This window comes from Phoenix dactylifera, unplaced genomic scaffold (assembly GCF_009389715.1).
Source record: "Phoenix dactylifera cultivar Barhee BC4 unplaced genomic scaffold, palm_55x_up_171113_PBpolish2nd_filt_p 000007F, whole genome shotgun sequence".
Taxonomy (NCBI): Eukaryota; Viridiplantae; Streptophyta; class Magnoliopsida; order Arecales; family Arecaceae; genus Phoenix; species Phoenix dactylifera.
The window spans coordinates 3,763,858-3,791,701 of NW_024067666.1; the positions used below are offsets into that span (position 1 = coordinate 3,763,858).

General features: G+C 36.6%; 1 protein-coding gene across 2 annotated transcripts; it reads left to right on the forward strand.

The window, feature by feature from the left end:
* Nucleotides 1-10,897: 10,897 nt before the first annotated feature.
* LOC120104513 (protein tesmin/TSO1-like CXC 3) lies at nucleotides 10,898-22,544 on the forward strand. 2 transcript variants are annotated; one of them, XM_039115784.1, is made up of 11 exons: nucleotides 10,898-11,004; nucleotides 12,391-12,548; nucleotides 12,639-13,404; nucleotides 14,313-14,785; nucleotides 14,875-14,949; nucleotides 16,392-16,572; nucleotides 16,693-16,788; nucleotides 16,867-16,933; nucleotides 21,409-21,580; nucleotides 21,664-22,069; nucleotides 22,155-22,544. In XM_039115784.1, exons 1-10 carry the CDS (start codon nucleotides 10,951-10,953, stop codon nucleotides 22,025-22,027), a joined length of 2,406 nt encoding a protein of 801 aa, XP_038971712.1. In that variant the 5' UTR covers nucleotides 10,898-10,950; the 3' UTR covers nucleotides 22,028-22,069; nucleotides 22,155-22,544. The 2 variants fall into 2 exon arrangements, with proteins under 2 accessions (XP_038971712.1, XP_038971713.1); XM_039115785.1 differs by having other exon boundaries at nucleotides 21,664-21,961.
* The last annotated feature ends 5,300 nt before the right edge of the window (nucleotides 22,545-27,844 follow it).

Here is a 27,844-nt window from a genome sequence, read left to right on the forward strand (position 1 = left end):
ACCCGAGACCCCTAATCTTGTACACTTGGGACCGGTGGGTGAACCTGCACCGACACCTCTGGCAGAATCCACCGAACACTAAAGTCAATTAATAGCGAAGTAGAGGGACTTGTCTGAATATTTTGTATATACTATTGCCAATTGATAGCATCCACCGAACCCTAAAGTCAAATAATTGTGAAGAAGAGGGACTTTTCTGAATTTTTTGTATATACTATTGCCCATTGGTAAGTGGGTGGACTGGTGGAGCCTACTTTTCTATAAGCTTGTTTCACGTTGTTGCATTCTTATATTGGGTTAAGTTTAAACCTAAAACTTGAAAGTGAATACACTTCTAAATTAATATTCTCTCTCTCTCTCTCTCTCTCTCTCTCTCACACACACACACACACACACACACATATATTCTCATAAAATACTAATTTTATCATTCTACTTTTTTTATCCTTATTTTTGCATATATATACCTACACCATTTAACGCCATTAAAAAATTAAAAATTTCAGAGTAAAATGGCTAAAATATCCTTAATAGATAAATGTGCAAAAAGAAACACTTATAAGGCGATCACAATAGAGAACAAAAAATAATTTCAAATTTTTATTTTAGTTTTAATTACAAAATAGTTTTTATTAACAATATTAGAAGAACCATTATATTAGAGGTATTTGTGTGCAGAAAAAATATTTTATGAGGGCACTGAAATAAATATAAATTTTAAGAGAGTACTCATATAAATTTTAATTTTTTAAAAAATAATCATGCAATAAAATTTAATTTTAAATTTGTCTATAATTATAGCAAGTTATATTTAAAAAAATTGTTTGTGCTGGTGCCTTTTTAATTATCATTTTAGTGGTTGTTTCCAAATTTTACATTTACCGAAGCTTGAGAGATTTGGATAATGTTACTCTTTCTACTATAGCCCATTATGTATAAATCTCTGCTGTCAAGGAGCGCTCACACCAATTCCCGTACAGTGTAATTCATTTAATCAAAGCATTTTATTTGTTAGTTTCTCCTTGGCTTTAATGTATTTAGCTCCGGGTGATATCATTAATTGTAGATTTCAATGTATATAGCTGGAGATCCCTTGCAAACAATCAAAAAAAAATATTTTATTTCAAAATGGGGGGGGGGGGGGGGGGGGGGGGGGGGGATAGAAAGATGTTAAAAGTATGTTTAGTTACCTGGGAAATGCTTTTTGCAAAAAAAAAAAAAGGTTTCCATTTGTTTGAATGGTAAGAAAAATAAAATAACACACAAATTTAATTTTTAAATCTGACAACATTTGGAGAATCTTTTTGAAAAGTTTCCAAGCATCCAAGAATTATCTTGAAGACCCATCACTGCACAGCGTAAAATGAGAAGGAAAGTTACATGGTATATGCCTATCCAGTCAATTTTATCTAAGTGCTTTAAAGCGCTCAATATGTCTACATAAAAAATTGTCAAAAGTTACTATAGCCGAGCTGGCAATTTCATAATAATAGAGGTGACAATTTATGACCATATCTGTCCATCCGACCTGTGAATCATCCACTTTAAGCATGCTTGGATTTAATATAAATAGGTTTGGATCATTAATAAGTCAATCCATCTAGACCTATTTATTATATAGATTTAGGTTCAAACCTCTGGCCTGCTTAGTCCGTTATGACATATTTAATAATTAGGTTGGATCATAACCTAACCCATTAAAATTGTTTCAAAACCTGGTTAACCCGACTCGCTTAACCTATTTAAATTCATTTAATTCATTACAAACTCATTTAACCTGATTTGACCTATTTAATAAATAGGTCATGTAGGTGGATTGGATTACATGTTTAATAAACATGTCGGATTCAAATCTGAAATTTTGACATATTTAAAAAATAGGTTAGATTTAAGTTGATAATTTTGACCTGATCTGTATCCAATTTGACCTATATCCGAACCGGCACAACCTTATTGCCACCCCTCACATATGCATCAATCCTTTTTGATGATTCCAATCCTTCGTTGCCATGTGTAAAAAAAAAGGAAATTTTCATATGCACATGATGGGCTCCATCCAGCATATAAAATGCATTCATATCTAGTATATTTGTTTCTTTTCTTAAATGATCTATCTTGGAACCAAAAAAATCTTAATTACCAAAAGGCATAGAGTTTTTTTTGGTTATCACACAACAATACTTCTAAATATACTATGTTGTAATTGTTTTAACATTTTCCAAAGAAACAGCTATTAAAATTATTGCTTTCTAAGTATTATGTTCTGAAAAAAAAATCTCTTGGACACAGGAAGAATTAACCAAACAGCTATTAGAAACTCTGCGGAGTAGATAGAGAGGATCTGGTCAGAGACTGTTCGAGCCTTATCAGGCTTATCTTTTGGATTCTTTGTAGCCTTTCCTTCCATTCAAGTCATCAGTTTTAAGTCAATCACGAGCACAGAAATCAGTTTTAAGTCATCAGTTTTGGTCAGAGAATGCAAGAAACCACCCTTTTTTATCCTTCCGGCCAACGACTCCTACTTAAAACTCTGACTCCGTCAGACTATAATCCAAGTGGAGCCCACCTCTGAGAGGAGTAAAGTGGGTCCGACTACAAAGTTTCAGTCAAAGTTCCTTTTGTTGAGAAATGTTCCCATAGGCCTCGCCCTTTTTTTTAATTTCTCCTTGGACTATAGACCTTACCTTTCATTGCATGGAAAGTGACTTTGTAATCGACTCAAAAACTTTTCCTAGGTTTCTACAGGATGGACTTTGGTGTCTTTGACTGAGATTTGAAGATAGAAGCTACATCATGAAGAGTGAATGAGATTTATATCTTTGATCATTCATGATAATGATTTCCTGGCTATCTTCGTCGTCAACCTTGTCATGATAATTAAAAGCAATAACAAATTAAAGTGAAAGATAATAAGTTTTGAATAGGGGTGCAAATGAGTCGGACCGGGTCGAATCATAAGTGACCCCGACCCAATCTGGTTTTTTGTTCGGATCTTAATTTTCGACCCAAATCCAACTCAATAGAAGATCGAGTCGGATCGGGTCAGGTCCACCACTACAATTTTTGACCCAACAAGTCATTCGAATCGGGTCTATGTATAACCCCAGACCCAATCCAAAAAAATTAGAGTCCAATTCGGATTAACCAACCTATGGCTGCAAAACTTGTTTTAACCCCCGCGGGCCCAAATAATTTTATATATTCAGATCGGATCGAGTAGGGGCAAATCGTAGGATCGAAAATCCAAAATTACTTAAATTTCAAATAGGTCGGGGAGGGTAGAGTCGTAAGATTGAAAATCCAAAATTATTCAAATTTCAAATAGGTCGGGTTATGTTTGAATTCAATAAACACAAACTCGATCCGGAAAATGGAACGAGTCTAATTTTAGAAAAACTAACAGACTGCGGACTGAGTGGCATCGTATGTGGCTGATCATTTTGGAGGTACTGAGTCGAGAAAAAAAAAAGAAAGTTACCTAGCGCACTCCATAATATAGTATTTTTTGATATTTTTTGAGGTACACGGATGAGCCATAGGTTGCAAGAAAAGGAAAAAAAAAAAAAAAAAAGTTGAGGATGGCCGGTGCAAGAATAAAATATATTCAGCGATTGTGGGCTCCACTCCGTGCGTGTGCATGAGGGTCAATCGGGATGGACGGTTGGTGGGTAGGGGAGATGCACGTGCGGCTTCGCTCGCTGATTGGATGGATGAGATTAGGAAAGAGAGTTGCGACTTCCTCTAACTGAGGGAAGGGTGTTGGTAGAATTTTCATGGGATCTTTAAAGGTGTAAACCGAGGGGTGAATTAAATCATCATGGAGTTACTCTAACAGGCACTGCTTCTTTGGTGAAATTCTTCTTCCATCTCTCAATTTTCCGACAGTTATTTAAGCTATTGAGAGCATCTTCTTGATCCGGATGTGTGATCATGATTCATAACATCCTCTAAATCGCACCGTCAAACTTGTATTTAGATAAGATCTTCGGGTGCGCATACAATGTAGTCACGTCCAGAAAAATTCTACCAGCATATTTGTTATATTTCGATAATTTGGTAAAATTTGATATATATATATATATACACACATATATATATATATATCATGCGCTGCATCATGATCCATGGAGGTTTTCGATGTGCACCAACCAACACCCTCTAAATCGCACCGTCAAACTTGTATCTAGATAAGATCTTAAGGTGCGGATACAATGTAGTCACATCCAAAAAAATTCTATCAGCATATTAGTTATATTTCAATAATTTGGTAAAATTTGGGATATATATATATATATATATATAATGCAATTATAGCAAATATAAAAATTATTAGACTAATAGTAGTGGAATGCATAATTATATTGATTAGATAGAATGAAGTTATCTGGTCATTTATTCATTGTTATCACTATATGTTATATAAAATCTTCTTTACAAATATTTAAGATACCTGAAATTCTATATACTTATAATTGTTCAATTGTGGATCTCATCTGTATACTGAATAATTCATCTAAAATATTGAGTAATAGCTAAAGCATATATTACAGTGCTGAAACCATAAAATAGATATTGACAAGGCAAAATCAGTGGTAAGAAAACATCCATGCATCAAATCAAACAAGAGAACAGTGTAGCAGCTATAAACGAAAATGAAATCAAAGAAATAACTCAAGGAGAAAAAAACAAACAATGGATGATAAACAAATCAATCAAAGAGTAGCTTAATCTAGGTAATATTTTGTAAATTTAAGAAGCAGGACACAGATCAAACAATATATCTCAATAATAGTGATATCTTACTTTAGTTTTCAGCAAGGAGGGAAGAAAAAAGCAGAAACAAGAGCCTGAAAATAAGAATAATTGATATACACATTGTTTGAAATATATCTTTTTTGATTTTAGTCAAGAAAAATTAGAGAGGAACAAATTCTTGTTTGGTAAAAAAATGATCTAATTAGTATAAGTCAATAAAAACCATGAAAATACTTGAAGACAGAAATCTTAAAAGGGAAATACCCTAGAAGTATTATTGCATTCCTTATTTACATGTGTTCTTTTCCCTATTCCTCCGAGAATCTAAAAAATATAAACCATTTTTATGGAAACTAATCTAACAAATTTCTTTCTTTAAAAAATATGAAAAAAGTGCACCTAAAACAATTCTATTTTTCGATATGCTTTAAATAAAATATCAAATGTAAGCATATCTTACATTAAGTGTGCCATATACTACAAGACCAGTTTAAAAAAAAAAAAAATACCCTACACATTGAGTGGGCTATAAGCTAGTATATATTTGAAATAAAAGCTTAATTTATGCAAAGCTCTCCATTCATTCAATTATACTAATATTAGTATGTTGATCATATTAAAATTCATTGCCTAGTATGCAACAAATATTAATCTATTATATATATCTAAATTGGAGGCTCGGCTTATGCAAAGCGCTCCATTCGGTATGGTAATAGTGATATAAATATTGATATATTTGATCATTATTAAAGTCATTACTTAATATGCAACAAAAATTTGACACTTGAATTTTTTTTTATTATAATTTGTTATATTGTCATGCACAAATTTAAAAAACAGTTGGAAAAGGAGAAAAAAAAACATATATGGCATATCATGCGAGGCCAATATTAATACTGAAGGCTCGGGCTATGTAGAGAATTTTTATTCATCATGTGGATGCTAGTATTAGTAATATCAGTACTAATTACGGAAGTTTTCACTCATGAATTATTAAAATTCAATGCTTAATGTACAATAAAAATTTGATTATTAAAATCTTCTTTTGATTATAATTTACTATATTGCTATGTCTCAAGAACCGTTAAAAAAGAAAGAAAAAAAATCATTTCTGCAGATCCAATCATATGCTTTTGGTTAATCAAGTGCCCAACTTGTAAACAAACATGCCATCATTCGAATTTATGGCCATTGTTCGAGGAGCAAACCATGCACCTCGTTGCAATGAAATTTTCTTTGCTCATTTATGACATTTGCATGAGATTAATGGGTGTTGATGATTTATGTTTCCCAATGTCTTATAAAAAGAAAAAAAAAAAGGTGATTGTGATTCAAGACTAGAAGAAAACATCATACTTCAATTATTTACATTTAGTTAAACCATTGTCTCAAATTCCTCCAAACCTCATGTTTTTACTATCTTCCTCCCTCCAATCTTCCCCAATCCAGATTATACCTGCTAAAGTACATCATCAGTAAAATTTACACAAAGAGCAAAGTTTAAAATTCCTTTCAGTCTTCACATATATAAAAAACCCAACTGTATGGTCCATTCGATTGCTTCTTATATTGTCCATCACCAACAATATCATATGAAACTCAATCTATAAGGTCTCTATGAAATTTCGAGATATTTTAATTGCTCACATCATCTCTGATTGGCTGCTGTTGGCCGAGAGCAAGGAAGGTGGTAAGACTCGGGATTGGTTCTCACTTATTAGACTTTTTACCCTATGCTAAGAGAAGGGAATGGAATTGTAACAACACAAAATCTCACCCAAAATGGTTAGCGGAAATATATTATTTGACTTTCTTAATCTTGTATAAGTACCCAAGATCTACCCAGCGAATAACCGATGTGAGACTAAACATTGCCCGCACGGATCCTCACATACTTCTTCCGTTCAAGTCCTAACGTCCTCGTCAAGCTAAGGGTTTAAATCCATTCAAATATATTCACAAACACCATGATCGGCCTGTGGTCAACCCCAATGGAATGTGCTGCACTATTCCCTAGTCTACATAGGTTATAGGCTGGATCCGCTCTTAAACCATTTGTAACAACCTAGGACCTCACTCAAAATGGCTAGCCAGAAGGTATTATTTGGATTCCTTGATTCTGTATGAGTACTCAAGATTTACCGAACGAATAACCGATGTGGGACTAAACACATGCCCGCACGGATCCTCACATGCTGTTGGTCGAGAGCAAGGAAGACGGTAAGGCTCGAGATTGGTTCTCACTTATTAGACTTTTTACCCTCTCCTAAGAGAAGGGAATGGAATGTTATTTTTCTTGGAGTGAGGAATGCGGTTAAAAATGGCGGGAAACATGCATGCGAGGAGTGCCAACAAAAAAAAAGTTCAGTGTTGGCTGCCTTCAGAGGAAAATATTTATCGATGTGATCACATTGCATGCTGATGCTCACCATATGGGTCATGGAGCCAAGCCCCATGCAGACTGTAGAAATAAACCATTTATATGGAAACCGGCTTAGCTTGCCTCTTGATGCAATGGAATGGAATAGGTGCCTGCCTCAACAAAAAAGATTAAAAAAAGAAAAGAGTTGTGCCATTTCCATTTGGAAAGGATAGATGCATCCAATTCCTCTCAAGAAAATGGCCACAAGTATGATCGTGACTATGCTTAGAGGGTGGATTTAGCTGTTCAACCAAGATTGCATGGGAGTGTTCCTTGTACAAATTTTTTCTAAGTGATATTTCATAGATGGGCTTAAATTGGCCTACTTGCAATCTCATGGATCAAATGCTCAGGTAATTTGTAGCAATTTTTTTCTTTGAATTCTTCAAATAATGTTTCACATGTACAGATCCAACCTTGGGTGAAGCAAACAAGAAATATACAAATCGACTCTCTAGGCCTTGCAAGTGATCGAGGGGTGGCAACTATTAGCTGCATCGAAGGTAAGGGGAGAGAGAAAAATGGGGGAGGGGACAAAGGATCCTGTGACTCATGCACTAAGCTACAAATTATCCAAACATGTGGAATATAAATATATAATACCAGTTTAGTTGTCCTCTTAGGACATGTGTGGGTACTGACATTTGTTATTTGCAACCAACTTTGTGCATGTTGACAAAAAAGATGTGAGGTGGTGAAAGGGAGAGATATCGAATCGCATGAACTAGTAATAATCATGAATTAGATTATTCCTAATCAGACTTTTCATCATGCATTGTATCATCGAATGCATAAGTTATCAATGGATGATCAATACCCGCATCTAGATTGGACCTCGAGTTTAGTTTGGTTTAGAGATAGCATGTGACAAAGGGGTTTATTTTGACCATCGTACCAAACAAAACTCTAAAGTAGTTGTTCTTTTAAAGAAAGTTTATCTTTTTCCACGAACTAAAAGTACGGACACGAGAAAAACTAAGTCCTTGTTTACATACTGAAAGATTTTTTTTATCTAGGGTTTTTGCTTCTAAAAATATGAGGGGAAGAGTGTGATTGAAAGAGTTGAGGCTATTAGTAAGATCTGCAATGGAACCAATGATATAGAGATAAATTAAATTATCTTAAAAAAAGTATTATTTATTTATAAAAAATATGGATTAATTGCCCCATCTAGCAACTCTAATCTCTTTCAACAGTTTCCTATCGTATTTTTCTTTCAGAAAAAGGGCTCACTGGAAAATTTTCGCAAACAAATAAATTCTTTCAGCATGCAAATTGGTTCTTACTCATCCTAATATTTCATATCTCTCACTTCACAAACAAATACACACACAACCTACCTACAACCATGTATATTATATGTGTTGATTATAAACAAGGCCAAGTATTAGCTCAAATGGTGTTGGTAGGTAGATTAAAGGATGAAGTCTCTCTTAGCTTCCCTTATTTTTCAAAAAATACATATTTATTAAATAATATTCTAATATATTATATAAGTATGCTTATATACATGCATATGCATAAGACATGGACATGCTGCAATGGCCAAATATTGGATCCAATTCAAGCCAAAACCTTGCCGTCACAAAAATAACTTCGTCTTAGTTGGTCCACTTAAATCTAGATCTTCTTTCAAAATGGTCGGCCAAGCATCATGAATTATTCCATTTTCATTCGATAAAAACAAAATTATTTCATAAAGATGATGAAAAATCTGTCCTTACTAAACAACATAGGAAACCCTCCTTCCCTTCTCAGCCTATACCATATCATATTGTACCCAAAAACAATACCCTATATCATACCATAAAAAAAATGCTTGTATATATTGTGCTTAGAAGCAAACTTTTCGCACCAAACCAGTCCTCGTGCACGTTTTTTACCGACAAGTTTGCAGTCTCACGGAAATATATGTTGACGTTGGCATCCTTCTCTGCCATGCCCAATCTATTCACTGTTTGCTGTTCGAACTGAACGGCTGATCAGTATTGACCGTGCTGGCAAAGTTAGGCAAAGCAGGCTGGCAGAGCGGCAATATCGAATCCAAGTTGCCGGACATCACTCGCCCAGGAATCGTAACCGTTAATTTTTAAATAACTAAAGGACGATACGTCCACCTCGAAGAACTCGATGCGTACCCGCAATATTATCCCGTGGGCACCACCATCTTCTCTCGTGGCTCGATTCCCGAGTTCCTTTCCGAGTCAACTTCGGGTCTCTTTATATTTCGAAACAAAAGAAAATCCTAACGTCGCCGTTTCCGCTCCCTCCGCCTCCCTTCCTCGTTGTAACAGCGCACCCGCCGGCGAAGGCGCGTAACGGAACCCGCCGCATGAACGCATCTTATTTGCGTCGCGAAGCACCAGATCCCACCCCCATCGCATAGCAAGGAGGAGAGGAACGACGTGAACGTACCGCTCCCTGGGAGCGGGAACCGCCCCGTTCTCGAAGGCGGTGTCGTGATCCGTCTTCCCAGGGGGCAAAAGGTTAAAATAATAACAGTAAAGTCCCCTTACATAGTTTCTTTTTTGTTTTTTTGAAGGAAAACGATTGCTTACCCTTTTAGGTCTTATTTTCACTCCCCTCTCTCTCTCTCTCTCTCTCTCTCTCTCTCTCTCTCTCTTCTCTTTCTCTTTTTTTTTTTTTTTTTTGCTGGAAAAAAAAGGAGAGGAAAGGACAAGCCCACCCCCGCTAGGTCCCCACCCCGAGAATGTTCGATAGGGTAGAAAAGACCGTGTGTTGGGCACTCCGGCCGGTTTTACTCATACTCTACTCACCTGTGGACCCGGCTCGGTTATCCCCTCTAGGGTCCGGTACGAATCCTTCGTGTGAGTACGTCACATCTGGCACCACTAAGGCTACCAGCCGATTAGTAGCGCTTCCAGACTCCATGTCCAGGCGTGGGGCATCCGGTCCCCAAATTTGATCGATGCCCATGCATTTCGAATTTGGAACCACTTAGGGCTCGTTTGGTTCGCGGGAAAAGAAGGGGGGAAAGTGTGGTCAACGGGAAAGTAATGAGATGCCTCTTGTTTGGTTGGAGTTTTCAAAGGAGAGAGATGAGAAAGTTGTATTCTCATGGGAATATGATTTCCATATTTCATGGAAAAGTTTTTTCCATAAGAAATATGGGAAAGTTACTTTCCAATGAGGTGGGAATCACTCCATCTTTATTTTTTTCCAAAAAGACCTTCAGTATTAAAGAGGCATTAAAGAATTAATTTTTATTAAGGGTATAATAGGAATTACATATTTTCAGAAAAATGGATGGTCAACCAAATATAAGCACTCTAGAAATTTGTCACTTTTTCATGTTTAATCAAACATGTCAAAAGTACATTTTCAGGCATTCTCTTCGTAGGAATCTTTCTTTCACAAATTATATTTCTAAGAAAAAAAATACTTTTTTGAACCAAACGAGCTCTTAGTTGAAAATAAACGCTCCGTTCAAACTAAGCTACCACCGGTGGCATTTTTACTCCTCTTCGCGCGGAGACGATGGGAGTTCTGGTGATTTATAAATATTTGGGTGTAACATGAAAAAGCGACCGGGGTAAGTAGGGACGGGCGATTAGGACGAGAGGAAAGAAAAAGATCGACTTCCCGCCCTTCGCCCTTCTTGAAATCTAGAGCGGTGGCGTAGAAAGAGACAGAATAGAATAGAAGAGAGAGAGAGAGAGAGAGAGAGAGAGAGAGGAGAGGAGAGGAGAGGGAGAGGAAGGGGGCAAGAGGGGGGAAGAGGATGTGGGAGAGCTCTGGGGCATTCCGAGGAGATGGACACGCCGGAGAGGAGCAAGATCGGGGGCACGCCAGTATCTAAGTTCGAGGTGATCTCGATTCGATGCCCTTTTCTTGAAGTCTCGCCTTTCCTTTTTTGCGATTTTCGGGATTTTTTTTGGCTGTTTCTTTGGATTGGAACGGGATGGGGAACTGTAGCGTCATGTGGGGGTTTTGATGGATTTTAATTCCTTGGATCGGGGAAGTTTGTGCTTCTGTGGACGGTGAATTAGTTTCTCTTAAGATGGTTTGGATGGGTCGTGTGGTCTTTGTTTTTCTGCTTTATTTTCTCCGGCATTGGAGATATTTGTAGTTCTTGGTCGGCGAAGATACGCGTTTTGATCTCTTTGGGATGTGGTGGGCTTGGTTCCGGGACTGACGATTTAACTGGAAGTAGAGGGGTTGTTGCTGATAGGTTTTTGATTTGCTTGGTTTGAAGTGTTATTAAAAGTTCCTCCTCCAATAGAATGTTATGTGCTAAAAAGAATGTCAATTTTGTTAGGTTGTTATTTTTGGTCTTGCTTGCACTCTAGGGTTTAATTTTCTGTTCCGTTTCCTCTTCTTGGTGTGCTACGAATTGGCATTTTAGTTCAGATGATTCTGGTTCAATGGATCTGAAAGGGTTTGAATTTAACGTACACCTTTGCTTCTCTCAATCCAAGTGCTAGGATCCGACAAATTAACTTATGGATCGGAGTATTCCCTCCTCTGATTCTTGAAAATGAGATGAGATTTCAAGTGGTGCTGCATTTTTTTGTTAGGTTTTAGCAGGCCTTGGTGTGTGTTTGTGTTCTTCATCCACGGATGCAGCCTTGCGCCATTCTTTGTTGATCTTCGTGTGCATCAAATTCCTTGTCCTTCTATCAAGATTACAGTTTGATTAGGTTAATTTTTGGCAAATCTCTCTATGTGAGAATTTCTTTTGTCTTTGTGTTCGTGCTGTTACTGACATCATTTAGTTCTTGCAGTGATGATGCAAATATAGGTTACTGTTCTTGATTCAATTCACATCTCATGTTCCATGATTTTATCTAATGTTGTTTTCTATCATACTAGTGGCAACGTCCATTCAATATCTTAGTCAATGCTGCTATGCTGGCCATTCTGTGACATCTCCTGTAATATTCTGTCTCTTGATCCAAGATTTAGGATACTTAATTTCCATTTTTTAGAGTTTATATTTTTTTCCTTCCTTATTTGACCTGCGATCTAGTTGAGGATTACATATCCCTATCAGTGGGCGTGCAGGGTGATAACATTCGTCCTGTCCAGTTCGGGACTTTTTTTCTCGTGGTCAGGCAATATGCGAAGTATGTATGCATAAAGTTGATTGGTTTTTTCCCCAGAAGTATGGCCTATGTAGTATGTCTAATTGTACATGGGAATTTAGCAGGTTTCGGGGGTTATTTGCCTAATGAGTTTGTATATCATTGCAGGATTCTCCTGTCTTTAACTTCATAAATAGTTTGTCTCCTATCCAGCCTGTTAAATCTGTAGATTCAGTACACAGTGTGCAATCGTATCTGCCATCTGTTTCTTCCATCTTTGCTTCACCACATGCCAATCCACAAAGGGAATCAAGATTCTTGATAAGGTATATAATCATCTTGCTTGTGCATATTTACAACCTGCTGTTGCCTATTTTGAATGTTTTGGCTATCCTTGTGCTTTTCTCTTTTCATAGGAATTCTTCATCCGACTTCTCAAAAGATGAGAGTTCTTCTGACAATGTGGATGAAAGCAACTTATGTACAGGGGTTCTAAATGCTGTTAGACTATCCAGATGCACTGTTATCGCACGAGAAAGTTGCAGCATAATTTGCTCACTTAATGAAGCTACTGTTGACCCTCCTGATGAATGTTCAACTCTACCTAGTAATGTGCCTCAGCCAGAGCAGTATAACTCTGGTAGTCCCAACCATAATACTACACCTTGGTATGGTATCAAAATGGATGTTAAATTGGACATTGACCATGCACCAGTAGAACTGGTTCCCTTTGTTCAAAATGGTCTGGACAAAAGAAAAAGTCTACTTGCTTCTGAATCTGAGTTTCTGGAAAATTATCCACTAGAGCAAAACAAAGATGAAGTGGTAGGGTGCAACTGGGTGAATTTAATTCCTGACAATGCTGATGGTCTGTTGAGTTTTGATTCCAACAATGAATCAGAGGCTTGCAAAGGACCCAGTGAGGAATTAGGAGATTCATCAAAGCCTGCAGAGGGCCTGGACAATTCACATAAAACACAACTCGATGAGTCTTTTGGTCCTTGTGTCAAAAATGCCGCAGGGGATCCTCCAGTCATCTGTAGTGCAGAAAATGGTAAGGAAGATGAAACAGATCATACCCTGCAAATTCTCTCAGGCACTTGTCAGAAGCAGGTCTTGTTAAGTGATCAAACCCAGAAGATGGCCAATGGAACTAGTGATCAAATTCAATCAGGCCACAAGGTAGATCTTATTCAGAAATCATGGTTACTATTGTTGACAATTTTTTTTTCTTTTCTGGAAATCTTGTTTGTTGTCTTTAAATTTCCCCCGTTTGAATTGTTTTGTTTGATCATTTGACTTGAATATCTCATATGTTTCACAACAAATGAAATGTATTAGTCAAAAAAAATTTGTTTGTGACTTTAACCCCTTGAGATTCTTCCCATCATTCTGCTACCAGCTGATATATTCAATCTTTTAGTGGACTTATTTGCTGCTCACTCGCCTTTGGGAAGCTGGGTAGATAATAAACTGCCTTGGAAGTGCTGTTGTTATAGAGCATACAAGTGTAGGTTGTTCCTTAAACCCTTCCTTAGAGGAGCCTGGGATGATGACTAAGCTGTATGCTTTTTCATTCCTCCTAGAGTTGTGGTGAGTCCAAGGTACCTTGAATCACACCGAATATAGCAATTTAGTGAATGAACTGCAGCTTGAGTGATGTCTCTGCATACTTTACTATTTTGATTATGATGTCAGTCATCACTTACACCTATCCTTACTTGCAATTATCCAACTACTCGCTGTTAATTTGCAAACGATGGCTATGATGAAACTTCTAATGTTATTATGTTTGTGGTGTCCAGATACTGCAGTTTTATACACGAAGAGTTGCTCAGATATTTAATGCCTTTGTCTGCTGGCCTTTCTGATTTAGGATGTCATTCTTGAAAATTGTGAATATTATGTCTAAAATGGTCTGGCATTCTCAAATTTTACATGTTCAGTATCCTCTGGGGTTGTTTTCTTTCGTTGTTTTATTCTCCAACTTCATCAAATAATATGTGGATTCGGTCTTGTTTATCCAATTTCACCTGTATCTGTGATTTGGTTAACAATATGCTGTCACTGTTGCTAATTCTCTACTACAGGTTGACTCCCAACAACAGCGTGGCATGCGAAGGCGCTGTCTGGTTTTTGATATGGCTGGGATTTCTAAAAAGAATTTGCAAAACAACTCGTATCACCATTCTTCAAGCTCATCGCTGTCCGATGAGAAAATGGCTTCTGATGATAAATGCTCGAGGCCTGGAACTAGTCAAGCACCATGTGTGTTGCCTGGAATTGGGTTACATTTGAATACTCTTGCGACAACCTCAAAAGAACGACCGGGCACTAAAGAGATGCTGGCTTCTGGGAAAGAATTAATCAGCATGCCTTGTCCTGTTGGCCCCTTTGGCCCAACAACATCTGGGTGGAAAGGTAAGTCATTGGCTGTTGAAAAGGATGCGAGTTCTACTGGAAATGAAGTCCAGAACCTTCATATTATGCATGATGATGCTTCTCAGTCACCTGTTCTTGGTAACGGTGAGGAGCTAAATCAAGTTAGTCCAAAGAAGAAAAGGTATATTATCTGCTGCCACTGGTTGTCTTGATTATTGCCACATTATCTGTCTTTCAATATATAACTGGTGCCGAAAAATCATGAGCCAGGCGCAAGTCAGAAAATGGAGTTGAAAGTGAGGCATGCAAGCGTTGCAATTGTAAGAAGTCAAAATGCCTGAAACTGTAAGATTCTGTCACTGCATTTAATTTTTCTCTAAATCTGAATTCATGTAACATAAATCTTGCAAATCTTTAATATAACTGCTCCTTTTGTCCCTCATATTTTTCATAATGCTAGGCTAGTACCAGAAAATTCTTCCATATACTAGAAAATTCCTGAACCTGATAGATTGTTCATTTTCCTTACTTGGGGTACTCTTGACAGGAAAATTGAATTTTTTTCCTTAGTTCTATGTATGTAGTTCATAATTCTAAGACGTAACTAGTTCGTTTCTTCGCTGTATCTAACAGGCTTGTAGATTCAATCTAAGCCTTGCAATTTATGCTTGATTCTGATATTGGTCAAGCTTGAAATTTAAGGCTGGTGATATCTCTGCTTTGATTCTTGAATCGTGCCTGCCCTTTCATTTGCATCATTTCTGTTGCAACAGAACTTTGTTTCTTCAGCTGGATAAGCAAATAGCTGAAGTCCGCCAAACTGCCGTACATATAATTGTCAAGAGAGCGCATCTTCTCTGACATGTTTGTTGTCTGACATCTTTTAATTTTTCGCCTTTTTTAATTTTTATCATTATTATCTTTTAGGTATAAAGAGGCCAGTGGGCAATGGGCTGCCCAAGCAGGGTAGCCCTTTGCTGAATCCCCTAACCCTCCCAACCCTGGTTAAAGCAGGATTGGCACCCAGGGCGCAGGAATAAGTCTGGATCCTCTATAGTGCATGTTTTGCATTGTAAGAGCTGTGCATGCTCGGATAGTCACCATCTCGCTCATCTTGGAAAGTGAGGGCTCTGATGCAGTTCCTTAACCATGTGTTAGAGAGGCCTTCGAAGAGTGTTGCCTTGGGCTGCCAAACATGCTGGGTCGAGACGTTGTGTAAGAGCCCTCCGTTTCTGAGTTGAGCGATGTGGCGCCTGTCCAAGCATGCACCGTAGAGGATCGTGAGTCCTCAAATACAACCATCAAGAGAATTTTACCATCAACGCGAGCTGGTACCTTCCTTGTCAAATAAGGCAAGGAGTAGAACACTTTCTGGAATTACATTTTTGTATGAACTGAGTTGTTTCTGACCTAATTCTGTATCGTATTACCTATCCCCTGATCTGGTAATGCTTTTGTAGAAGATAAATTTTGCACAATTCTGTTTTATAAGCTGTTTTTTGATTTCATCTTTTATCATCAATTTTACATTGAAATGGTCTGCCTGGTCAGAAATTGTTGGTTGTTTTGAAGTATTTTTTTTTTTTTTTGGTTGAATGTTGGTTTGGTTTCTGTGATAAAGTTTATCTTCTGGAGGAATTCGCTTATTTTGTGCGGTGTTTTAAAATTATTCTCAAAGCTTCCTGTGTGCAAATCTTAGAAGTTCTTCTATCTTTTTTGTTTTAAATCAAACTTGTTTCAGACTCTATTTGTAAAATGGTCATTTATTTTATTGACATTTCATGCAGTTATTGTGAGTGTTTTGCTGCTGGAGTCTACTGTTCTGAGCCCTGCTCATGCCAGGGGTGTTTTAACAAGCTGATTCATGTAGAAACAGTTCTGGCTACTCGCAAGCAGATAGAATCTCGCAATCCTCTTGCATTTGCTCCTAAAGTGATTCGCACTTCTGAAACTGGCCAGGAAATGGGGGTAGGAATTTTATGCGATATCTTTTTCTGCTTGCCACCACTCCCAACCTTTCCCCCACATTCTCCTCTCCTTTTTCTTTTCTCTTGCTATTAGTGAGATCACCTTTTTGGTACCCTTTAGGAAGATGCTAACAAGACACCAGCATCAGCCCGCCATAAAAGAGGATGCAATTGCAAGAAGTCAAGTTGCCTGAAGAAATACTGCGAGTGCTATCAGGTTCTGCCTCTTGGCTCACTAAACATGCTTTCTGTATTGCATGTTATCTGATATGGGAATGCTGGTTTCTATTTTAAGGGTGGTGTTGGATGCTCTATCAGCTGCAGATGTGAGGGATGCAAGAATGCCTTTGGAAGGAAAGAGGGTGAGTACTGAGTCCTATATTCATCCTTAGATAATTTGTTGTTACTTGGGTCCCTGACGGGATACTGCTGTTCTGATTTTTCTTCAAACCTGCAAACAGCTTTACTAAATGTTTTTTTTGCTTCTACTTTATTGTTGTGCTTTTTTTCCCATACTTCTTTGTAATCTGATTACTATATTTTGTCCAATTGCCCTTATTTTTTATTCAAAAATCTTTTGATTTTGTGCATTCTAATATTCTGAAGTTGGAGATCATGAAAAGTGGCCAGTTGAATTCCTTAGTTGTCAATCATTCCTATGCCATGTAAGGAATTGTGGAGCAGACCCTTATATTATCACTTCACATACTTTTACCATCTTTATAGTTATTTTTTTCCAGCTCGATAAACATTTCAATGGTGACTAAACGTGAGTAGAAATTGACACTCAGGAAAAAAGGTGCTATATGATATTTCAAGATTCTTCTGATTATGTTTGGTTTTGATAGGATGAAAAGAAGTAGGAAATAGAGATGCTAATTTACTTTTGGATGGGAATAAGATTGAAAAGATATTCAGAGGAGGCAATTGTTAGATCATGTGGAGTGTGTAGTTTTCTTCCCAGATATGTAAGACGAACTTTAAAAGTAGAAGGACAGGGTGGGCGGGGGAACATTATGATCAAGAAACAAAAGGAAAGTGGGAGAGCTCAAGACCTTTCCAAAAATGAACTTATTTCTGTCACTATCAAATATTTAACTGCCAAATTTGGATCGCCATGCAACCTGATATTTAGTGGCTGTGGAACTACTATAGATCTTATTTTTAATGTAATAAAAATTTCAGCATGAACTTTGAGTTCTAGAGACCCACTATCTTCATGATCTCAAATTCTATGCTTTACCAAGATTCTAAATTTTTGTACGTTTTGATATGTTTGATTTTTCATAGGTGGTGATCAGTTGTTAAAAGGAGATAGCTCAAAACAAAAAAAATATAAAATGTCAAAGAAGGAAAATGTATGGAGTTGGAGAATTCTGCTAAAAGTTGAATAGTCCAATTCTATAATCTCCAGAATCTTTCAAAATTTATTAACAGAAGCAAGGACAAATGCTGCCTTACATCATATCTTTGAATGACAAAATTATTCTAAATAACAAGGTATCATGATTTTGTATGCATCTGAAAACACTCTAAAACACTGCTCTTCTATATAATGAGCTGCTGACTCTCCAAAGAGTTGGCACTGCCTTTGGTATCTCGTGATGTACTGATATGTAGTCACATTGTAGCATTGTAAGTACTTGAATTTATATGTTACATGAGATGGCCATAGCCCAATGTAGTTGTACATATTGGGATGTTGCTTCCTATTTTTAGATTAATTGCATAGATCCAACTCCTGCTTTCTAGATTTTATGACATCATAAGTGAAAGTTGTCAATCTTGATAATGAATCTTGAACTGGATATCTCGGCTATTGCATGTAAACTCTCCTTGTCAAGTAGGATTTTCCTTTATCACGGAGATCATTGAAGCATTGTGTTAGTCCAATAACATGGGCAAGAGTTGAAAACTTCTTGGATCTTGAGTATGTGGTTTGGTTTTACATTGTGAGAGTAACTAAAATGTGTGTATAGATCTTCAAATAACTAATCAATGTTTTTGCCTCTGGCCAAATTTTGTACCTAGGTGAATACTGCCTTAGATTGCTTTTAGTTCACCATGTTATTTTGTTGCAATTTTTCTAACCTCTCAACCAAGTCTTTCGTGGTCAATTTAACTCATCCAATTTTTAATGGACGTATATAAAGCTTCATCTTTGCTTTGTTTGTTATAGACTTCTGCTATTTCTACTTTGCTATCTACATTGACCAGTTGTTTTATTCATTACATCGTCATTATGATGCCATACTAGATGCTCTAATCCATTCTTTGGGTTGTTTCATCTCGTTTGAACCCTTAAATTTTATTCTTTTTACTTTTCTTCCCCGATGTGTTTAGTTCTTGGATCTTGTATGATTTAAATGTTTGATTCTGTATGCTATTTTCCACTTTGTTGGCCTCCCTCAATGGTGCATGTTCTCTTCCTTTATTTTGACCATCAGGAGTTTGATGCACTGGTTGCTTGAAGTCCTTGTGCCTTTAATACTTATTTTAGTGTTTGTCATTCCTTCTTGGTGGGACATGCACTTTGTCTCATAACTTTATACTTCCACTACATTTTGGTTCTTTACCTAGGCTTGCAATGTTTACTTACCTAACTGTGTTGCCTGTAATTTTCTCCTGCTCATGAACGTCTAGCCCACTATTCCAGGAAATTGGACTTTTGGATCACCTAGAGTTGACTTTAGGGCATACAGGTGGCTTAGTTCCCCGGTCCATCTATTCTAAAATATTGAACTTTATATCCATTTCGTCTTCTGCCTTCTCATCTTGAAAAGGTGGCACGGAAATTTGCAAGGGTTGCTATGATATTCGGAGAGCCATGTATATGTTCTTTCATTTCTGATGTATATCAGACAGTGCATTTGTAGGGACTGACCACTTCAGGCTTAGTTTGCAGCCTAGTGGCCACCATGGCTGAGGGTTTATGCGCCCTCGCTAGTTCTCTTATCAAGGTGAGTGTTGAGTTCAATATTCCATTCGATTGTCTGGTTATGCTGAGCATTTTCTTATGGGGCAAGTCATGCTATCATCAGCCAAAAGGATTTTTTTACGCTTTAGAGTATCAATAATTCACATTTTTGATGCACTTACACTTTTGAGTTTGAGCCATGTTGTGCTACTTATTTCATAATATGACAGAACTGGTCTCCATGAATATCTTTGCTTTGGAGCAAAACAATTAGAATTAGTCTCAATCAACTGGAATTTGTATTATCCATATGGAAGATCTTCCAATTGAGAAGATCCATCAACCTGAGACAAAGAGAAAGTTCTATCCATTTTCTTTAGTTATTCAGTTAAACCAATGATTCATTATTGGAGCAGATACCAACAACCATTTTATTGGACATGCATATTTTTGATTTTCTGATGATTTACATGGTTTTATTAATAGAAATTGTTTGATGTAGTGAGTCCAAGCCTTTTGTTATGTGAGAAAGGTCTATCTATTTTCTTTAGTTATTCAGTTAAACCAATGATTCGTTATTGGAGCAGATAGCAACAACCATTTCATCGGACATGCGTATTTTTGATTTTATGATGGATTTACATGGTTTCATTAATGGAAATTGTTTGATGTAGTGAGTCAAAGTCTTTTGTTATGTGTTTGATCCACTACTTTTTATCTATCTGGATTGTGGATTTTACCTGCTTTCATATTTTGGTATTCTATTGTACTTCTGTAGACATCTTTGACATTGTGTTATCCTAGGCTTCTCAACCTTTTCTGTCCTTTTGCGTTTCTCCATCTTGCTCTTCTCTGTGTGTTTTCTGGTTCATGCATGACCATCTTGAGGTATTGTTGCTAGCATACTCACTGAGCTACTTTTCTTCATTTTGCCCGTGATGACTAACAAAAGTTTTTTGGTGCCTGGTGTTAGAGCTCATCACCATTAACTGGCATATGCAGCAAGACTTGAAAAGCTGACTAACAGCTCCATTAATATATTTTCCTTTCCAGTGCATGCCCCTTCTGGATGCCTCTCTAATTAAGGAAATTGGTTTTGGGGCTGCTGACAATTTGATGCAAATGATATCCCTTATATGCGTTATCCATGTCAGGTATACGCCCTTGCAAATACTTCCTGAGAGACCAAATTGAAAACCGGTTTGTTTTTTCCCTTTGGAAAATCGAAACTACTAATGTAAATTGGATTGCATGGAACCCATAATGAAATTCATGACAATTGATTGTGGAATAAGTTCCTGAGGCCTTTTCTATTCCTTTCTCTCTCTTACCATTTAGGGAGTGGCCCAGCATTTGGTACCTTCTCAAAGTGGTTGTGTTAAATTCTGGTTACATGCTTATATTGTGAAGCAGATAATTGACTAGGCCATGATGAGGTTAAAAGAAACATTTGTTATATATTTTGTGTTAGATACATTGTTTATGATGTCTGGATGCAACAAAAGCTGGTATATTGTTTGGCCATTGTGTCTAGTGCCTAACATCCAGGGACTGTGGGACCTATTACTCACAAGTATTATCTCAGATGAGCTGTTAATGTGGATCAATCAATATTCAGCTCATTAGTTGCTGGTCCAGTGATGTGATAGAGTCATGGTTGCACCTTTTATTTGCCAGGGCATTAGGGAAGTTCATGGTATTAGAACACCCTCCTCCCCAATATAACTTCCAATGGTGTGTGGGTTATTTGTAAAGCCTTCCTGCAACCATTATTATACATGGTAACTACATTCAATCGGTTTGAATACATAAAGATACAACTTATTCTGAAATTAAAAGTCAAAGATCCGTTAAGCATGTCATTGATTTCATTTTGTTGGTCTTTAGCTGCATTCTTGCTTCAACTCTTTCCTTCAACAGGTATTGTACCAATAGGAGCTGAAGAAATTGACCAGGGAGAGGACAAAACAGATCATTGTGAAAGGGACAAGGACAAACCAGATGATGATGGCCAACAACATGCTAGTGTGCAGATTGATGACAATCATTCTTCTGAAGGTGTCTTATCTGTGACACCATTGGAAACTTGCAGGTTCAGCATTTTCTACCTGTTTTCCCTAGTTTAGTTTCAGTTATCTTTCTAAAAAATAATACTAGAACCACAATACTTTTCAGACCATCGGTCAAACTGTCATTCTTTTCAAGTGCCAAGCCCCCAAGATCCTCTACACTTTCTGTTGGACTTTCTCCTTGGCTATATACATCTCAGCCTTTCCGAAAGTCTGAAATCCCACTTCTTCATCATAAGCTTGAGAAGCATGTAAATAATGTTCTTGAGGATGATACTCCGGATGCTCTGAGATGTGATGCATCACCAAGCAATGGTGTGAAGACTGCTTCCCCTAACCGAAAGAGGGTTTCGCCTCCACATAATGGAATTGAATTGCTCCCTAGCTGCAAGGGTGGCAGGAAGGTGATCCTAAAATCTATTCCTTCATTCCCTTCACTCACTGGTGATGTATCTGAAGATTATCCTTGAACTATTCCGCAATTTCTTTTCATTTGTCCACATGTAGCTGAGGTATGCCTTCTTTGTGCTCTTTATATGTTGTTATAATATTTCAATTTCGTCTATGAGTCATTTTTTTTTTATTTTTTTGGATCAGGTTGTTGTGAAGTTGCATGAGATTTGAGAAAGAAGACTTCCACACGTTACCATCCCTCGCTTCATAAGAGTCCTTGCACTGGATGAAACTCTAGTGTGACCTGGTGAAGTATAAATAGCAAGTGTCAATCATGGTTAAAGAACCGAGCTATGTTTAGATTTTCGTGTTGTATGATGCTTGTCTGATACTTTTCTGTTCGTTTTGCATCTTTCTTCACGTGTACTGTCTTCCTATTTCACTAAATTTATGAAGAGACCATTGTCTATTGCACTTCTCTTTTTCTTTTTCTCATTGTAAATAGAAGATGATAGATGCCTAATTCTCAACTGTTGTTGTGCCATTGTAGCTGGTAGGAAGATGAATAAACCTTCTGCATCTGGGTTGGCAATTCATTCAAGGTGGTAAAATATGCACGCATGCGTGCTGGTGCAGTCCATCCCTTTTTGGTGTGTCTTCCCATTTTGTTTTTCTTTATTTGTTTTCCTTATTCTGAACTGGTCGATTGATGTCCACTGCAATGTATGTTTGCAGCCATGCCTCCCCTTGGTAGTGGCTAATCAGAGATATAATTCAACATATGGACTAGGATCTGTGGCCTTGTTCTTTGGTGGGGCAGATGCTTTTATCCAGGGATTTGTAAATAAACATGGAAATCAAATGATTTCAAATATACAACATAGTTGCTGATGGAGATGGGAATTGGGTGAGTAAGCAGGGAAGCTTACAATGATCGAAGCAGATTGTGCTAAAAGAGTTTCTATTTTTTAAGATAAACCTGCTTGGGTGATGCCTGTTTGAAAGTTCAAGCATTAGAGGTATGTTTGGTTGCCTGGAAGAGGCTTAAGCCCAGTATGAGCAAGCTGGAGCCTGCTGTAATGCACAATAGCATGTCATGAACATGCCATACCATGGCATATTGCAATTATATATTACTGACAAAATAAGTAGTTTTAAACATTTGTCGGTTGAGTTTAGCTCAAAATATAGAGATTGATTTCATGATGATCAAAATTTTGCACGGCATGGTGAGGAATGCTTACAATCCAAACATCTTAATTAGAAGTCTCTTAATTTTAATTTCTCAATTTTATATATATATATATATATTCTAATATTGCCCCTATTCTTAAATAAATATTTTTAAATATGCTTAAAATATTTCCTGCTCATTATGCCGTCATGCCATCATCTTAGAATCCTAACATCATTTAAAAAGTCTCTCTATAGGTATCCCTGGTCACTCGCAATCTCCTATCATCTGGAGTCGAGTTGTTAAGAGTTCCTGATTTTCATTGTGTCGTACAATATCCAAGGTTTTCTTTTTCACTCCAAGGCACTGTTCTTCATGCTGGTAGATATGCACCACCCTTTTGTGATTCATTGAGTGATATGCACCACCCTTTTGTGATTCATTGAGTGATATGCACTGCCTTGTTTTGACTCATTGAGTGAATTGCTTAAGCTCAGGGTCCTTCCTTCCAAAGGGAGTTCTCTAGCATTTTCTTCACAAGTCCTCTTATTAGTTTTCAAAATCATTGATTTTTGATAAAATAATTGAATTCTAATTATTAACTCAAGTTGCTTAGGAGCAAAATCCTTGCCTCGTTCCATTAAAAAAAAAAAGCAACTCAGTATATATATATATATATATATATATATATATATATATATATATATATATATATATATATGCAGTAGAGGCTGTTTTTGTGTTTTGAACCCATAATTTCCAAGGCGCGATAAAGCAATCTACTTATCTGTTTCCATGAATTGGTAAATTGCTTAGGCACAAAATCCTTGCTTGATTCCATAGAGTTACCTGGCATTTGCACTTGCACCTTGAATTTTTAGTGCTTCATTTAATGCCAACCAAATATTGTCTTGTTGGATCTTGAACTTTAAGTGCTTAGATAATAATTAACCAATATTCATATGCCTTTTTGATTATGCTTACTTTTGTTTATATGGCCTTTGATTGGATGAAAAACATACCAATGGACCATATTTACTGGAAGCTGTTGATAGACCTCACCTACAAGAAAAAAAGCATCCCTTGCTCGGGGATCTTCATGGCCTTACAACTTCATAGAAGCTTTTTTTTTTTTAAAAAAAAAGAAAAAAAACTTGAGAGAGAATAAAATTGTGATAGTAACGGACAAAACCAAGTAAGCTTCTTGATAAAAAGATGTTTCCTTATTTGTTTGAGGCAAGGCATTGCTGCCTGTTGATTGACCTCTGCTGCTAATCGACTGAAATGTAGTTTCTGCTTTGGACAAGGCAAACCCTAAAAGGATGCTTCCTCGATCGAAATTGGCAAATTTATCACAAGTTTAATAAGACATAGGGGTACTGGGATGATAGCTCTTTGGAGGAAGATAGAATCATGTTGTCAAGATGCTGATTTCAATCTGATTTAGGAAGATTTAGCTAACTCAAGCAGCTCTAGAAGAGAATTCCATACTTCAACAAAGAAATATGGTATAACAAACGAGATATTTCACAATTGACATGAGACCCAAGACTTAACCTAGAGTTATAGAAGAAATCGACTTTGCTAAAAGAAAAATAAGTATATTCTTTTTATTCTATACTCATTCCGCTTCCATTTTTTTCCTAGTCCAATCTTATCATTTTTTTCACTTTTCACTGTTTGTTCCAAAATATCTACAAGACTTTTTCGAAGCTGTAGAAACACCAGCATCCAGCCCATATCTGTAAAAAGCTTTTAAATAAAGCACATCACGTATATAGGCTTTTTATAGACATAAACAAGTACCCAAATAGATAACTTTTGTTCATTGATTTTTGAAAAAAGAAATAAAGGGTCAGGACAACATGGACATATCTATCTGCATTTTGTTATTATTGAGTCCTACAAATTGTTTTCTGCTACCCGTTTTAGTAGACAATTCGTATTCATACGTTGAGAACTCGTATGGTTTCTTATATGGTTTATGTCTTGAATAACATATCTGAAAGAGTTCACTATGAGGAGAACCCATGTAGTATTATTGCGATGACCCAAGCCAACATGTATCAAACCCAACCAATTAAAATTGCAAACTTGTTTTGTAATTAATTTCTGGTCTGCTAACTCAAAATATGTAATCAGCTAGGTGATAACATGGCTGGGGCCACAAGCTAAATTGCCGGCATCCTTAATGAATATGCCAGTATAATTTTCTTTATAGTTCTCTTTCGGTCGAAATTAGCAGTAGCCTCACCTCTTTTCAATCCTTCTATAGTAGAGATTTTCAGATATTATGGCTTCTTTTAAAAAATGAATCAATAATGCACAATGAATCACCGATCATCTTCTGATCACACCGACATGCGCAATAATTAGTGAATATTTCCTCACCCAAATATTTGATAATGTAATAACACCGCTAATTCATCGATAATTTTTCTTTTCAATACACATGCATAAGCACGTGCATTATAACTAGTTTATAGAAAAAATTGCATCTCATGCGATAAAATTACAGGCAAACGACTGCGCCGTGACCTTACTCTAGGAGAATGCTCGCATTTTTTTCTGTTGTGGTATTTAGGTCCCATATAAGATTAATGGTTTGACTAATTTTCTATTAAGTTATGAACTAAAATGTTGGATCAAAATAAATTTTAGGAGGTTATGCATAGGTTTTTTAAACTATTGGAGATTAGTATAGTTTATCTCTAATCTTAAGAGGATTTTTATAATTTACTGTAAATTAAAAGCTCTGCTTGAGTAGTCCTAAATCAAATAGAAATAGATTAGCTTTGGTTGGATTTTTTTTTTTTAAAAAAGCAATTCATATATAAATGAGGTTTAATTTGTTGAATCATTCCAAAACCTGATCTGACCTCAATTTCATGTTCCTTGAAGGAGGGTTTATGTGAAACTAATGTATGTTTCCAATAGCAAGTATATTAACCTCTCTTAATGTCTCCAAACAAGTGTGCTGGCTCGCCCCATAGCTGGATCTGCAGTACAATTCCACTTGCGGTTCACAGCGATGAAGGTTGGAAGGTCAAGATCAAATAAATCTTCACATACTTTGGAGATTAGCCCTACACTAGAGGCATACCCTCTTATTAGTGAAAAACATTATATATGGATGATATATTTTAAAAACATTTTTTTTTTAAAATGATGTTCTCAAGAGTTAATAAAAAATAAGTTTTCAATATATGGACACAACTATTAGTAAAGTAGTAAATTATAGCATTATCATAAACATACACAAGAACAAAAATTATGAAAATGCCTTGTCAATATCCAGTTTTATGTCTAGATGATTAATGAGCAATAATATTTTACAAACATGTTGATGGATAGAGGAGCACCACCACCTCTTGTCTACCTTTAAGCCAGTATTAAAGGAATGAGTTACAAAACATTTAATTGGAAGAGAGAAAGAGATATTTAATTGGAAGAGATAAAGAGATATCTTCTGTGATCTTTCTACTAATGCTTTCTAGATATGCAACTCTTGCTTTGCATATCTTTGGAGTCATGGAGTTATTTGTTGTAGGATCAACTACACCGTCGAAAAGGAGAAATTATGCATGCACCAAGCGGCGTGCATGTCGCCACTCACAACCGCTCATTCCTATAGAGGTGCATCGAGATACGTGCTTGATGAGTAGAGCCTACAAGAATATGCAGCTATGATCGGTGGCGTGCTCCGCTATGCGGTGCATCCACAGTAGAGAATAATTTCTCGTCAAAAAGTCGTCATAAAAATACTTTGTACTACATCAATCCCACATTAGTTATACCAATCTATTAGTGCCATACCATCACAAGGAACTTTTTGTATGTCTTTATGATATATTTTGGCATTAATCACTATCATTAATTAATCACGTTATGTACACATTCTACGGTGCCAAGTTTTTCTTTTTTTCTTCTACCAGTTAAGAAAGTCATATAACCATCAGAAAATTATTAAAACCAGGAATTATTAAATCAGGAATAAAAAGAAACTTGAGGATGCAATTACAAGAGACAGCAACAGCACCGGATGCAGCGTCCATGGACTAGTCCTAATATAATGACTCTATCTAATAATTTAATGAATGCACTTACTTTTGTTAGTAGAATTTAGTGCCATTAGAAGAGGGATTGTGCCAGAGTTGGTGGATAGCCTTCTTGTTCATTGCATAGTTCCATGCAATTACTGCCCATAATTCTCCAATTGCACTCTTAATCCCAAAAATCTACCAATTTTGGCACCCAGAATTAATTTCCTGCGCTCTGTTTTATTTGCCTCTGCTTTCCTCCTGTCATCAAAACAGAACAGGGGAGGTCAATATTAGATAAGGAGAAGAATCCACATACACAGAGAGAGAGAGAGAGGAGGGAGAGAGAAGGGGGGGAGGGAGTTCTTTTTTGCTAGAGAAGCGGTTGGATCTTTCGGTACAGCTGCTGGCAAAAAAACGATTCGATCTTTTTCATGGTATGCTCTTATTCTTGCAAAAAAGGATTGTTTTTCCATGTTTTGATTGTAGTTTTCTATGTTTGATTAAATTTCAGCTGCAGACATACCATTTCTTGTGTTCTTCTAAGCGTTTGTTCCATAGGATTCGGTGCCATAGGCTGGGTCATTTTCATATTGTGATGGAAATTCAGGTGCCTTTTTTGCATCACTTTCAATTATCTATTATCCTTAAAAAATTTGTAAAACTTCAATCCTTTTAAA